General features: G+C 44.9%; 1 protein-coding gene across 1 annotated transcript in view; it reads left to right on the top strand.

Moving 5' to 3' along the window:
- Positions 1 to 9,161, top strand: part of stum (stum, mechanosensory transduction mediator homolog) — a gene marked incomplete at both ends in the record, with an annotated part of 21,920 nt that extends 12,759 nt beyond the window's left edge. Inside the window, 2 exons of the mRNA XM_080524697.1 lie at positions 5,122 to 5,301; positions 9,127 to 9,161. Coding sequence (XP_080380823.1) covers positions 5,122 to 5,301; positions 9,127 to 9,161 — 215 coding nt within the window. The remainder of the gene's footprint in view (positions 1 to 5,121; positions 5,302 to 9,126) is intronic.
- Between the last annotated feature and the right edge of the window lie 6,551 nt (positions 9,162 to 15,712).

Below are 15,712 nucleotides of genomic sequence, written 5' to 3' on the forward strand. Positions count from 1 at the left end.
TAGTCCCAGGTCTAGTAGTTTGGTCACTAGCCTGTCTGGAAGGATGGTGTTGAAGGCAGAGCTGAAGTCCACAAAGAGCAGTCTCGCGTAGCTGTTCCCCCTCTCCAGGTGGGATAGAGTGGAGTGGAGAGTCGTCGCGATGGCGTCCTCTGCGGACCTGTGGGCTCTGTAGGCGAACTGGTATGGATCCAGGTTGGGCGGGAGGCGTGTGATTATGTGGGCCCGGACCAGTTTCTCGAAGCACTTCATGATGATTGGTGTGAGTGCCACCGGGCGGTAGTCGTTTAGGCAGCTCACCGTGCTTTTCTTCGGGACTGGGATGATTGTTGAGGTTTTCAGGCAGGGTGGGATGGTGGCCTGGGACAGGGACTGGTTGAAGATGTTGGTGAAAACCCCGGCCAGCTGGTCGGCGCAGTCCCTCAGCACCCGTCCCAGGACGCCATCCGGCCCTGAGGCTTTTCTGGGGTCCACCGCCTTCAGCACGCGTCTCACTTCATGCTCTGTAAGGGTGAGGCTGCTGAGAGCTGGAGAGAGTATATATAAGGTATACAGCTGACACTGTCATTCTTACTGGGCCCAGATGCTGTACTGAGTTGAATATGGTTGTTTTAGGTTGTTTTGATGTAGAAATAACATTCTGGTGGTGGGCGGTATCAGATCCTCTCTGCCAATGACTTCAAGCTCCATTTGGTGGTTTGTCCTTTAAGACGATTTGCTTTGAACCCCACATTCTTGCCTGTGTTCTGGTCATATTTGGCATTACTGGAGGAGTGTGTGTGTGTGTGTGTGTATGTGTGTGTGTGTGTGTGTGCGTGTGTGTGTGTGTGTGTGTGTGTGCGTGTGTGTGTGCGTGTGTGTGTGTAAGAACCCGCGCATCATTTATGTTTTAATCAATTCGTAATGGTTATTTCAATGTATCTTTTTAATTGAATTTAGCAAGTGACCTTGATTTAAAAGGATTAAACAATTAAGCACCATGTCAACCAAATCTGGGTCATGTTCAATTTCAACTAGCCCTCTAAAAGGTTTCAATAAGATCCTGAAATCAATCCATTTAAAAGCATAATCCCCTAGATGTGTTTATTCTACCACTATAACTATCACACACTCTCTAACCGACAGTATTGGCCTAGTTCATGAAGTACTTGGGATCAAGATTTCAGTACAGATATCCATTCTGGCTCCCTTTCAATCCTTTTATTAATAATCCAGTGATTGATTCTGTTACATCTCCATGTATATGACTGTATTGGTAATTGGTTTAGCATTGATTCTTTTATCATAGATGCCCTATGTAAACCTGAATGTCTCTCAGCAGTAATGAGCCAGGCTAATCAGCAGAACAAGCCTGTATTGGCACCAGACCAGCCATCGCAGGGACTGATCGCTAGGCTACGCTACAGTAGTGTCCCTGCTGTCTGATGATTGGTAGTTCGTCAGACTTCTTGGCTGTAAATCATAATTTCTCTGCCATTGCAGGATCAGAGAGGCTATTCTTGGCTGATTGGTCTGTGCTGATAGGGAAGTGGAGGCAGATATCTGGCAGTGGTCTGTGTGCGTGTGCGTGTGTGTGTGCGTGTGCAGATTTCTACATGTTTGTCTTTGGTCTGCAGTATGATGAACTGTCTGTCTCTCTTATTGATGAAGTCAGACACAGTGGAAAAACAGGAAGATATTTATTAGTGGGACTTCCTTTTTAGAGTTTCATTTCGAGATATAACTAAGATTTAGTAGCCTGACATTTGACCATTGAGATGTTTTCATAATCTTATCCTTGAGGCCCATAGAAATAGCACTCCTTTTTTTTCGCTCTCTGTTGTGGTTCTCCTCCAAATCAAATCACTCAGGGTATGGACTGCCTGCCTCCATTAATTTTCACTTTTTGTCTCCTTTTTTCCCCACAAAGGAGCTTATTCGGTATTGCATTAGTGTAATACACACGTAGCTTCATATTGGTGCAGCGCTCAAAAGTCATGTGGCGCCACTCAGGGTCTGGAACACACCGGATGCCTGTGTACACGCAGTGCGTGTGCGTGGCAGAACTGCGGCGGCTCTCACACTTGCGGCTTCCCTACTTGCTGCCCTCGTGTCTTCTGTGGGTCTTACTGCGGAGTTGCTACTGCCAACCCTAACTTTGTACATAGAGTTTTGCCTGCAACGTGCTCAGCATTGCGGAAAAAATAGGCGATCTCTAATCTCTAGATGGCGTGTCAGCAGGGTTCGAGTTATAAGCTGAACTCTGTGGGGGTCTCCAAAATAACAGTGCGAAATGTTCTCATGCACGCGCGAATCATGCCCACACAGCGATGGGACTTACAAGTTTTAATTAGCTATAGGCAGTAGCGGATTAAGGTGGTCAGTGGCCCTAGGCTACTCCTTTGTGTGAGGACCCCCCGCCCCCATACACAAGCCTCCCCCCTCCCCAAAATATACAACTCACGAGCACCCTGCACACACACACCACTCATAATGCTTTACCATAAAACACTTAAACACTTTAATAACACAATAACACAACAGTGTTAATAATGCAAAGAATAAAAAAAAGGTTCAGTGCATTCAGTTCTGTCTCTATTGCTCTCCTCTCCCGTTGTCTCTCTGTTACTGTCCTGTTGTCTGTCTCTCTGTTGCTGTCCTGTTGTCTGTCTCTCTGTTGCTGTCCTGTTGTCCGTCTCTCTGTTGCTCCCCTCAGCTCTAAATGAAAGAAATGAATTAGCTAATTAGTTGGCATGTAAACATATAGTTAGGGTTGGGTACAGTTTGGGTTTTATTCGATACCGGTGACAAATCGATACTTTAAAAACGGTACCGGTACAGAAACATCATCCTCATCCTCAAATCCCAACATATCCTGACGCTACAGCTGCAGGCTACTCATTTCACCACATCAACAGCCCCACATGAAACAACAGCTATAAAAGCGATAGTCACACATGTATCTCGGCCAATAATTTTGTTATTTTTGCTATACAGAAGGAGCGAAAAATACATTAGGTTAGTACACTAGGTTAGTAAAAAGTAAAAGCCACCTTACCTTTACGGAGACAAGATAGACCAAAGTGGTCTGTTTTCAGTAGGCTGACTGGTCTGTTTTCAGTAGGCTGAGTGGTCTGTTTTCAGTAGGCTGAGTGGTCTGTTTTCAGTAGGCTGAGGGGTCTGTTTTCAGTAGGCTGAGTGGTCTGTTTTCAGTAGGCTGAGTGGTCTGTTTTCAGTAGGCTGAGTGGTCTGTTTTCAGTAGGCTGAGTGGTCTGTTTTCAGTAGGCTGAGTGGTCTGTTTTCAGTAGGCTGAGTGGTCTGTTTTCAGTAGGTAGCAGAGTCCTCAGTAGTAGCAGCAGTAGTAGTAACAGTAGTAGCAGCAGGGCTAACGTTAGGTGTCATAGCAGGTTTCTTTGATAAAAACCCGACATTTTCTAGGCTTGATGACCCGGTTGGCAGCAGTGGCCTTTTTTTGGGCGGCATGGTAGCTACTGTATGTATATACTCCTGTATAGCTAATGAATGAATGTTTGCTTCTCAATAATAGGCTAGGTGCACGATCTCACTACTTCCTGAAAGGCAACTGGTGTCTCACTCTATTGGTTTAATTGATTAATCAGCTGTGCACTGTGTGTTCCAACAGTTTACCGCACAGCTGATTAATCAACCTTTTGCTGTTGCACAATATTCTACTGCGCCCCATGGTGTCTTGGTGGTGAAGTGCAGGCAGTCAAAGGCATACTGTCATTCACAGGAGATTAATGGTGCGCGTAGTTCTTTTGAAAAACGTGTTTATTTTACAATATTTATAATATAAATTAAATAATATTCATTACATTGACATTTTGATCAAATAATAGTTGTGGTAATGTATTATTAGCGACCCCCACAGATTTTTGATTTTACTGCCTTCATGGGAGCTCAGAGAGCCTCAGACCATCTCTATGGGAGCTCAGCTCCCATTGGCTCCCACATAACTCGAACCCTGCGTGTCAGCGTGCAGCCAGCGAGAGACACACGCCTCACTCGGGCTGTGTGGCTGCTCTAACCCGTTAACATGGGCGCCGAAATGAAAATGAAATGAAACGACACGCGCTGCTGAGCTTGACACTTGTGGTGTGTTCGTAGCCTAGGAGTGACTGAACAGGAAAGCGCCACTGTGTCCCCCATTGAAAACAATGGCTTCGCATGGCACAATGCTGTTCTTGTGCTTATCACGTGAAAAACCCTGTTACCCCTTATTTTAAACTCTGACCCCTGACACAGAGCAGGAGAAAAGGAATAGTTCAGCTCCAACTCTCTGTGGTCAGGCTCTGTTTGAGAGACACACACACACACACACACACACACACACACACACACGATAAATGATCCCTATAGCAGGGACCAGCAGTATTAGTGTCTAACGCTCAGAGATCCCCGTAGGCAGAACCAACACATTAACACCATCCAGCCTCCACTGACCTCAGCTCTCGCAGCCACAGTTATACTCAGGACACACACACACACACACACACACACACACACACACGATAAATGATCCCTATAGCAGGGACCAGCAGTATTAGTGTCTAACGCTCAGAGATCCCCGTAGGCAGAACCAACACATTAACACCATCCAGCCTCCACTGACCTCAGCTCTCGCAGCCACAGTTATACTCAGGAGTCTACTTCAAGCTTATTCTTCAGCCTTTATCTAATTGACTGGGCATTGCTGTGGAGAACACATCAGTCGAAATAGAGTTAGTTTCTTTTCTCCATGATGTTTCTCCATGATGATTTTTTTCTCCAAATTGCTGTTGTGTCTTGAAGCCACTTTGAACTGCACTCCTTTTATCTCTCTCTGAGTGTTTCAGATTTTTCTTGATCACCGCCTCTGTGTGTGTGTGGGAGTGTGTGTGTGTGTGTGTGTGTGTGTGTGTGCGCGGGTGCGGGTGTAGGTGGTTGTGATGTGTTTGCATGCGTGCATGTGTGGGAGTGTGTGTGTGTGTGTGTGTGTGTGTGTGTGTGTGTGTGTGTGTGTGTGTGCGGATGCGGGTGTAGGTGGTTGTGATGTGTTTGCATGCGTGCATGTGTGGGAGTGTGTGTGTGTGTGTGTGTGTGTGTGTGTGTGTCTTTCTTAACGTGTGTATTCTCTCTCCGCAGGTACGTTCGTGTCAGCTTTCACGGTGCTGTGCGGTGCAAAGACGGATCTGCCAGACCGCCACATCTGCTGCGTGTTCTGGCTCAACATCGCCGCGGCGTTCATCCAGATCCTCACTGCCGTCGTCATGGTGGGCTGGATCATGAGTATATTCTGGGGCATGGACATGGTCATCCTCGCAAGTAGGTGGTGCTCACATATTGTCTGCATACCATTTACTAGAATACTGTAGTAGTGCAAGTGTACATTTCAGTACACATGGCCCAGACATTACTTAATGCTATTGGTTATTGGTACACTGCATATTCTGGGGCATGAAATGGGGCATAGTATTGGTATTGATCTGCCATTAGAGACGTTGTATAGTAAAAGGGATGTCCTGATCGATCCATGGCATCGGTATCTGTGCGATATTGGTCCAGAATGCTGGATCGCAGATCGGACAAAAAAAAATTTGGCTCCGATCTGCGCTCCCGATCTGGCGTAACAGTAGTAGTCAGTGGTCATGTGCATGAGAGTTGGCTAGTAGCTACCTGTGTGTAATGAGTCTGACAATGTCATGATGCCAGCTGGTGAAATCATATACCATTTACCTAAGTAATTTTTTGTTGTATTACATAGCCTGAAACTACAGATTGTAAGCTTTCAAATGATGTGTCATACATTGAAATCGAAAAAAAAAAATCAAGACGACACGAGTATTTGAATGTTGGTGTACCTCAAGAATGGAAATGTGACAGAATGGGAGAAAAGTGACTGATCGAACCACAACAACAAACACTGGTAACAGCTAGCGGCTAACAGTGGTACATCGCTACAAACGTCTAACTGCGTTTTTATAACATCACAACATGCTGAGAGAATATTGACATGCTAAAAACACATAACTACACCTAATTAGAACACACAGTCCTTGCTTTTGAACACGTCCTAAAACTAAAGTATGTTGACAAGTCATTATCACTTACCAGTAGTGACCAAACGAGAATAGTGAATCCAATCCACAAATTATAAGTATTTAGTGATCGTTAAACTATTGTATATTATATCGAGTGGGTACTTTAAAACTTGAAGTTGCCTGTTATGAAAACAAACCAGACATTGTTGACACCCCATCGATTCTGCGACTGGTTTATGGTCTCACCAGCGGGCGTCACTAGGCTACACTTAAAAAAAAGGCTCCTATAGGCCTAATTGATTTGCCATTTGTAAGAGAAGATAAATAGAATATAAACCTGAAGGCACTATAACTAGAAATCAGACAGTAACTTCTTTTTTTCTATAATGCTTAATGCTGCTGTTTAAATAGTTTTAACTTTAAACCAGTTGATCACTGAGTACTGCAGAGCAGCCTACTGTTTTTGTTGGTTGAATAAAGGCTGGCAGTCTTTAATAGCCAACTGTTGTTGTGGACTATATACTGGGTAAATATTTGTTATTATTCAGGAGTAAAAAAATAAATACAAATATCAGATTGATATCGGTATCGCAGATACCTGAAGCCCAGGTATCGGTATCGGTAGTGAACACAACCAAAAACCAACTGATGTCAATTCTTGGCTGGTCAAGTCAATCTTTTGATTTAAATCGGAATATATATAGACATATATATATTCAAATTTAAATAAAATTCATATTTTTTCAGGCAGTAGTTTAGCACGTTAGTTCAGTGGGCCCTTGTGCAACCTGCACACAAACGGGGTGTTATGAAGTCTTCAACTGTTAAAAATACATTTATAGACTAAGTGTTAATTTATAGAATTAAGTGTTTATCTTTTGGGGAAAATGCATCCTCTATGTGTTTGTTGTTGTTGTGGGGTAGGGAGTGGGATATAGTGGGGTCTAGATTTGACTGTTTCAGGTGTTTGAGACATTCAAAAAGTCTCCTCACGAACTCCCATGGGGGGAGGAAGGCACGACAGGGCTCAACCAATATCTCGTCTAGGACCCCAGGACGCCTGGGCCAGCCTGTGAGAGCCTCACTCTGTGCAAGATATTTGGCAACGACTAGAGACCAATTTTCTTCCAACTCTGACTATCTTGAGTCTGTTTTTGAAAATGTACTGTAACTCCAGGCAGTGCTTTTATTACTGAACTATTCTCCGGCAGCAGAGTTTTCCCCATCGGCTCCACTAGCGCTTCTAAGAACTGCCTGGGTTCGGTTATTAGATTCCATTATTCCGTCTCTCAATGCGACATGAGGAGATGGAAACCTTTGTATCCCGGCAATTACTATTGTGTGCCGGGAGCAGAACCTCTTGCACAGTAGTATTAATTGTGGTGTGTGGGAGGAAACGGCTACTCCCAGGACGTGGTTCTGCAGCCTGTTATTGAATCTAACCATTAGGCGCTGGAACACATCCTTTAACGATGTATTCCCTACAAACGAAACAGCATCAAATACAATATCAAAGAGGGAGATTGTCAGTGATGTGCCTCTGTAGTGTGAGCACAGTAGTCTCTCTCAGAACATGATGTTCTATACCTGTAGCAGCTCATGGCTCCAAGACAACATGATCTGCTTTAGTACACTAAGATAGGAGCAGGGGGGTGTTGGAAATTTACCACCACTAGCCGCAGAGACGAAATGATACTAATATTATAATCATTACAATAATGTAATCCCCTGAAATGGACTTGCAGTGTCGGACATTAGCTGTTGTGTTTCTGTACTGTTCTGTTCTGTACAGTAGGTGAAAATCCATTAGTCAACTCCCCTAGAACACTCCAGAGGGGTATTCCATCAACGTCACTAATACCCCCCAGGCTAATTGTAAACAAACCGGACCCGAGGGTGCGAACCCGACCCAAATATTTATTTAAAAGACATCTCATTCCCTGATCACTACTGTACCAATGAAACATTGTCAACATAAGTCATGTAACTATTTCACCTATAATCAATCAAGATTGTAGAGAATATTGATTAACTGCGCTTGTATTTCTTTTCTATGCTACGTACACCCCAAATGGACTCAAGTTTCTGATGGTAGGTGTTTGCAATACTATTATATGGTCCTTCTGTTACTGCTACTACTACTACTACTACGCCTCACGTATGAATGCACCACTGCACTGTGCTATGGACACATCTCAAACAGGCTGTCACTACCACTGCTTCTCCCATCTCCACCTCCATCTTTGCCAATGTCCCTGCCTGTTGGTGTCTATACCTCCCACCACCTGCCTCTGTCTCTCACTCTGCTCGTTTGTCTGTCCATCTGTCTGTTTGCCTGTATGTCTGCCTGTGTGTCTGTGTGTGTGTGTGTGTGTGTGTGTGTGTGTGTGTGTGTATGTGTGTGTGCGTGCGTGTCTTCGTGCTTGCGTGCCTTGTCCTCCATTCTCCTCGTTATAAAGACCTCTTGGTCAGCCTGGTTACGGAGGCACCACTGAGTCACCAGAATGTCCTCGCCCTGTCCCAGCATGCTTTGTTGCACGCAGCAGCAGCACAGATCAGAGAGGAGGCTGGCTGCTTGCGCCTCTGAGACGCATTGGTCCTGCAGCTATAAATGACAGTCAGTCATGAGTCATGATCATTAGGCACGAAACAGGAGAAGAACACAGGAGATGTTTTCCAGGGGGTTTCTTCTTTGTGGGTGACAGAGTGAAACTGGGAGCCCACCTACTGAAAAGTGTTCATTAACAAACAACGTTTTTTTTGGGGGGGGGGTTTCTGGTGTAAAGCATTTTTTCTGTATCGTGCCTTCTGAATACGACCCCCAGGTCTCACCACTGCATGTCTGGGATTCCGACACACTCACATTCCTCATTCCATTCCATGCATTACAATGAGCCCGTCCTCCGATTTCTAGCTCCACCAGCCTCCACTGCTTGAGACAAACACATGATTTGTGTGCCTCATTGAAATGCGTTTTTTGTATATTTTAATTTGATGATTAGAATATGTAGCCTATCACTTCTATCAAAAGTTTCATTCAAGTGTGATGATGTCATGTGATGATTGTATCTCAGTCTTTTTCTTTTTCCCCTCCCCCTCTGTCCCCCAGGCTACAGGGACCAGGGAGTTCCCCAGCAGCTCTGAAATTAGCCCGCTGAGCCGAAGCCTGCATGTACAGTTGTCTTCATACCCAACGCAATGCCCCGCCAACTGGGACAGAGAGCTGCTAAAGGGCGTCATCGCCTCAGGGAGCAAGGTCGGATTCTCACAGGCTCAACACCCCCTCCACCCCAACCTTAACCCCCCCACTTTACTGACCGACCTACCATCACCCCCCCTTGCCTCTGTCTCTACCCTCCCTAGCTCAGTGGCACAATGAGCAATGAGTGGCACACCCACATCGTCAGAAAGGTGGCTACATGCGCCCGAAAGCGTCTTGCGAAAATAAAGAGAATAAAAATAATAAAGAACAAAATACAAATATAATGTGCCAACTGTATGTACTGTGCTGTGTGCTAAAGACTATAACTATCCTGTGACAGGACCCCTTGTCCTGCTAGGGCAACATTCAGTATTACGAGGTTTTGATGAAACAGTCATTTGTGCAGTATTCCAGTATCTTTCAACTATTCTGACACACTTAAGATTATGACTTATTGGTCCGATCATGGTATCGGTGTTCAAATGCCCTCCGGGATTGTATAGTACTGTATGTGATGTTAATCTAGCCTTATGAAAAGTGAAGATGATGATGAATTTGTTTTTATATACAGTTACAATATTCTGCATGGATACCTTGTGTATCGTTTTTTTCAGCTATGTCTAGCATATATTTAGACTACTCACGTCACTTGCACTGACCTATGGTGAGGGCTGGGGCTTGCACACACACACACACACACACACACACACACACACACATACACACACACACACCACCACCCCCCAAACCCCCCACACACACACATACACACACACACACACACACGCACACGCGCACACTAATAGCCTTCGGACCTTTCTACTTTTATTGGTAGTTGTTTTCTTGTGAAACGTCAATGTATTGTACAGTGAATCATTCTGGGCCAGTTGCCATAGACACTGTCCACTTTAATCAAGTATCTGTGTGTATATTGGATTCCAGTTAAATGAATGTCATTGTAAAGTCATTACTGCCTCACAGACATGAAAAGGCAGAGGAAGAACCAGCTAGTCTGAGTTGCTGTATGATCTGTGATATGACAAAGTGAGAGATTTCAAAATTATAAGCTAGGCATTATAGAAAGGTTGACATAGATACAGTAGATGTAAACGTTGATTGTGTTTAAAGATATCTATTTTCTATCTAGCAAATTCCCTCACACCCAGTAGAGAACAGACAGGAACTGTAAGAGAGATGTAGGCTAGGCTAACTCTCTGCCTGACAAATATGAACTCTCTACCTGAACCTGTACAACACGACAGTCTTTTGTCAAGATTAGAGAATGCATGTACCCTCCAGTGGCGTGTCAGTGATGTGTGTGTCTAAGGGAACGAGTGTGTGATGAGTTTATTGAAGTGCTACCACAGATAACAATAGGATTTCCAAAAAAGATTTAGCCTCATGCTATGACACGGCCCAAACATCTTGTCCTTGCACTTCAACACAACCGATTGTGAAGAACGATGGAGAACGGTGCACTCACTTTTCACATAACAGGAATTTCAATGCCATTGTTCGATTTCAAGATTTTATATCTCATTTCCAAATACTGTAAGTAATGAGACAATGAAAAGTCAATTGCCTGCAAAAGCTGTAAAATGGCACTAATGTACAGAACAAACAAGCCCTACAGAAGTGTCAATCTCAATAAACAGAGTCTGTTATGAATACTGTTTTTGTGTCTGTATCTGTATGTGTGTTTCAGGTTAAAAAGGCTTGTTGTGGCCAGTCAGTCAGCCAGTCAGCTAGGCTGGAGCTAGCTAGGTCTTTCTCCCATTGACTAAAGCAGGCAGAGAACTGACCGATGCCATAATGATTCTCCTCATAAGCAGATCCTTTGTTGAGATTTGTTTCTGGTACTTCCACTCTTGCTATGACAACAGAACTTGAACAAAGGTGCCATTGGGGGGAGGTGGGGGTGTGTGTTGGAGGGGGGAGGGGAGGTGCCATTGGGGGGAGGTGGGGAGCAGGGGGGAACGCACACGGGCTTTGACGGAGGAGAGGTGAGGGGATGTTGAGGGGTCAGCGATTGTACACAGTGGAGGGTGAGAAGTGACTGAGAGACAAAGCTGTGTGCTCCAATGGTCAGGGCAGAACTCAGAGGTACTCTAGCCATGTGGTCTAGCGGTGGAGGCTGGTGGAAGTAGAATCGGAGGATGAGCTCATGGTAATGCATGGAATGGAATGAGGAGTGATATCAACGTCCTCCAATTTCTACCTCTACCAGTCTCCACTGGTCTAGAAGTGCTGAGAGGAGGACACACTGTGGAGGTGTCAGGATGGAGGTGGACAAGTTGACTGATACAAATATGTCCTAAATGTATCTTCAAATCTAAGATAGAATGTCATAAAAAGATGCTGGTCAATTGGTCTTTCTTCTCCCCAAGGTTGTTATCATTCAACATGGAGCCGAATAAGTCAAACTCATTTCACTGGCAATGGTGTTGAATTGAGAATTAATCTCATTGTTTTATTGGTGCAGTATCGTGGGCTGACTCTCCAGTTATCCTTGATATGGTTTTGGATCCATTTGAATCAGAGACGTATTTCCTTGGTCTGCAGGAATGATGGGCCAGAATGTAATCATTTTGGGCCCAGTAGTTCAAAACGTTTAATCTCAATCAGATCCGAGCTCATCCGTAACCACAGCTTTACCCTCACCACCGGTTGCGGACAGCTAAGCAGGCTTCGACGCCTTAAGAACGGCGTCCCTCAGGGATCGGTCCTGGCCCCCCTCCTCTATAATATCTACACCTATGACCTGCCCAACACACTCTCGCGGAAGTACGCCTATGCAGACGACCTTGCAGTGGTGTACTCTGCTGGAAATTGGCAGTCTGTGGAGGGGATTCTGAGCCAGGACATGCAGACACTAGTGGCATACTTCCGGAAATGGAGATTGAAGCTTAGCGAGGCAAAGACGGTGTCGGCTGCCTTCCACCTTAACAACAGGGAGGCTAAACGTGAGCTTAGAGTACACCTAGATGGAACTCCCCTGCCATGTTCCGCTGAGCCAGTCTATCTCGGCGTGACATTGGACAGGACACTCACGTTTCGCCGGCACCTCGAGTCACTGCGCAAGAAGCTAACAGCTCGTGTGGCGTTGATGAGGCGACTGGTTGGCTCGGGCTGGGGCCGCACGGCAGCCCTAGCCCTCGTTTATTCAACTAGTGAATCCTGCACCCCAGTATGGTGTCGCAGTGCCCACACCCGCCTCATCGACTCGCCTATAAACGAAGCCTTGTGCATTGTGACAGGATGCCTGCGTCCTACCCCCGTGGACAACCTTCCCATCCTAGCAGGCATCCAGCCTGCAGGCCTCCGCCGCATGGGAGCCACAGCACGTCTCGCCTGCCGTGGAGCTTAATAACCATCTGCTCCATGATAGGCTCACAACAGCGGAGCCCTCCCGGCGTCTCAAGTCGAGACACCCATTTGTGGCTGCCGCACAGGATCTCAGGCAGCAATGCAGAGATCTTAACATCAGTGTGGCAGGATGGGCGGATTATACGTGGCGCGCGGAGTGGGAGGCAAACACCTCCAAACTCCGCGACCACATCCCAGTCCCCGGCCCTGAGCCCCTCGGGATGGACTTGCCAAGGCTATCCTGGGTGAGGCTCAATCGTCTCCGGACCGGCGTCAGGCGTTTCCGCTCATCAATGCACAGATGGGGCTTGGCCCCAAATGCGTCGTGCGAGTGTGGCGCAGAGGACCAAACCGCAGACCATGTTATCCTGGATTGCCCGGTGTACCACCCACCCAACGGGATGCATGGTCTGTCGGTATTAGATGACGAGGCGATGACGTGGCTTCTGGAGGGGTGTCCAGAAATATAGCCCGGGTGAGCCCCTCAACCAGGTCTCGGGATGGTAAAAGGGTAGCCCCTCGGCCCCGAGCCTGGTGGAGTGGAGAGGAAAACAACAACCCATACGCCGAAGAAGAAGATCCAATCAGATTTTGAAATCCCTTTTTTTGTGATCCAGGATCAGACAACTCGGACAGATATTGTCCCAGTATTTCAAAGCAATTCAGGGTAGGATCACCCTGATCCAGATTCAGACTTTTCAAGATTACTAGATCCTGAATATCAGTGCTTTAATCCTACCGATCTCCATCTAGTGGATATGAAAAATAAGGGACATCTATAATGTCCAATTATATTTTTAAATACATAAAGGGCATAAAATCATAATGGAGTACTGAAGAGGCGTTTTGCATGCCTCAACTATCTGAGAGTGGAACCCACGAGCATGCCGCATAACACTGGCTTGTATTGTGCTACACAATATCGCTGTCCATCGCAGAGTGCCCCTCTCTGATATACATGATCCCCCAGAGCCCCTTGCACCTGCTGATGATCTAGGCCCACCTATGGATTTCCCTCTAAATGAGAGACTGAGTGGTGGTGCAATGTGAGATGCTATTGTCCGCAATTACTTTTGAAAGGTGATGACACATGATGGACTTTTTTGTTGTTGAAGATATTTTTTCTTTAATCTAAATTATGTCAATTTGTGATTGACAATCTTTGTTGTGATACTTTTATGAGCATAAACATTTATGTCATTAACATTTGGTTGAAAACAAAATAGGCCACCACAAACGTGACCAAAAAATGAAAAATTAAATTGATTTGCCTTGAAGTAGGGTGTTCACACAGATAATTATGCTTTCACTTTAGATTACAAGAAATGTATCCATCACATAGAGAATTGAGAAAAACAATGGTCCAACCCCCATGGTTCTATAATGTATGGTTCAAAAGTTATCAAGGTTTACCTCTTTACATACACATGCCAATTACTGGAATTTATCTCAATAGAATCTAGACCTAACAAGTGGTCACTGCTATGCAGAAATGGAACGCAAATTATGAAATTCAACTTTATCTTTTAAACTATTAATTTTTATTACACAATCCTATATATCATTCTTTTCAGAATGTTAAGACCAATGTTAATAGAAAATGGGAACATTGATCACGCAATTCATTGAACGGCTCATTCAGTGAGCCAGCTGACGTTACAAGTTAGCGAGACCATACCGTCTAGCGGGCGAGAGTAGACGGGAGCTCCGCTAGAAGTTACAACCGGAGCTTGAGGAGGCTACATTTTCTAATCAAAATCCGCTGGCTACAAGACAAACATGTATGTATGTCTATATGTATATATTTTTAGATAGAAAACAAGTTGAATTTAATAGAAAACCATCCGCAAAGACGATCAGATTTCAATAACGATGCGTATCTTTCAAGTGTCTCCTTAAAATCGGCATAGGAAAAAACCCTCTGATGTCAGGAGAATTGCGGTGTACACCAATAGGAAGTCAAGATGCCTTAGATACATTTGACGTGTCCATTACATTGATTACTATTGGTCCAAGCCGCGGAAATTGCAAGAAAGAGCTTGTAAATAGTCGAAAATCACCGGAGATAGGGATTAGAACGGCGCCGCTGAAAGCGCTAGTGAGTAGCAACGGTAACAGTCTTAAAACAATAAGTACATCGAAAACAAGTACATAGAGTTCAAACTATAATACATATGGACATGTATGTTGACACATGTAAGACAAAATCTTCCAAAAATGTATTTTTTAATGATGATTAAGTAGTGCAACCCTGGCAAAACCCCGTTTTCACACGTTCTATGACCAGTGGGTGGACACCAGTGGCGGCTGGCCTATAGAGGGCGCTGGGGCGCCGCCCCCACCTTCACTTCCTAGTTCCCCACCTTCACTTCCTAGTTGCGATTTGTAAAAGTAACATTGTTTATTCACAAAATGCGGCTGATATTCTGTCGGCGCCTATCAGCATTCATTAAAAATCCTCCAATACAATAAACATTTTATCTGTGTGTGTGTAAAATTCACTGTTAAAATACATTTTCGCTTACACGTGAACTGTAGCAGCGCTCCAATTGGCTGTCTCCTATTTCTAGGCCGGGGCGCAAAAATGTGCGTCCTGAATATCCGGTTGTTAAGTCTGACGTCAAACGTCACGTTTTGCCATTTCCGGCTTTTACAAAACAAGAAAACAATGTGGTGGTCTGTAAACTGTGCAGAAATGAAATGGCCTATCACAGGAGTACATCTGCAATGAACGAGCACCTCAAGCGAAAGCATCCTGGAGCTCTTTGTGAAGACAGCCGCAAGATACCACCGTAAGTCAGCGTTGTATTTCTGTTCACTTTTCCGGCCGTGTATGAGTGAAAAATGGATAGCTACTAGCTACACAAGCAATGTAGCTCACCACAGTGTGTATGTCTTGTCTTCTGGTGTTAGTAATAATATAAAAATAATAATCTATTGCCTCTAAAATCACCACGAACAGAACGGCGGAGGTACGGGTAAACGTGCGCGTGCACGCGGAAAAAAAAATCGTGCACGCGAAAACAAAATCGGGTATTATTTCAGTTAACAAACTTTGCCATCTTATTTATATTGAAACATATTTTTTTATAAATTGTATAGTACATTTTGCTCTGGTAATCCACTG

This window comes from Nansenia antarctica, assembly GCF_963989245.1.
Source record: "Nansenia antarctica genome assembly, chromosome: 1".
Lineage (NCBI taxonomy): Eukaryota > Metazoa > Chordata > Actinopteri > Argentiniformes > Microstomatidae > Nansenia > Nansenia antarctica.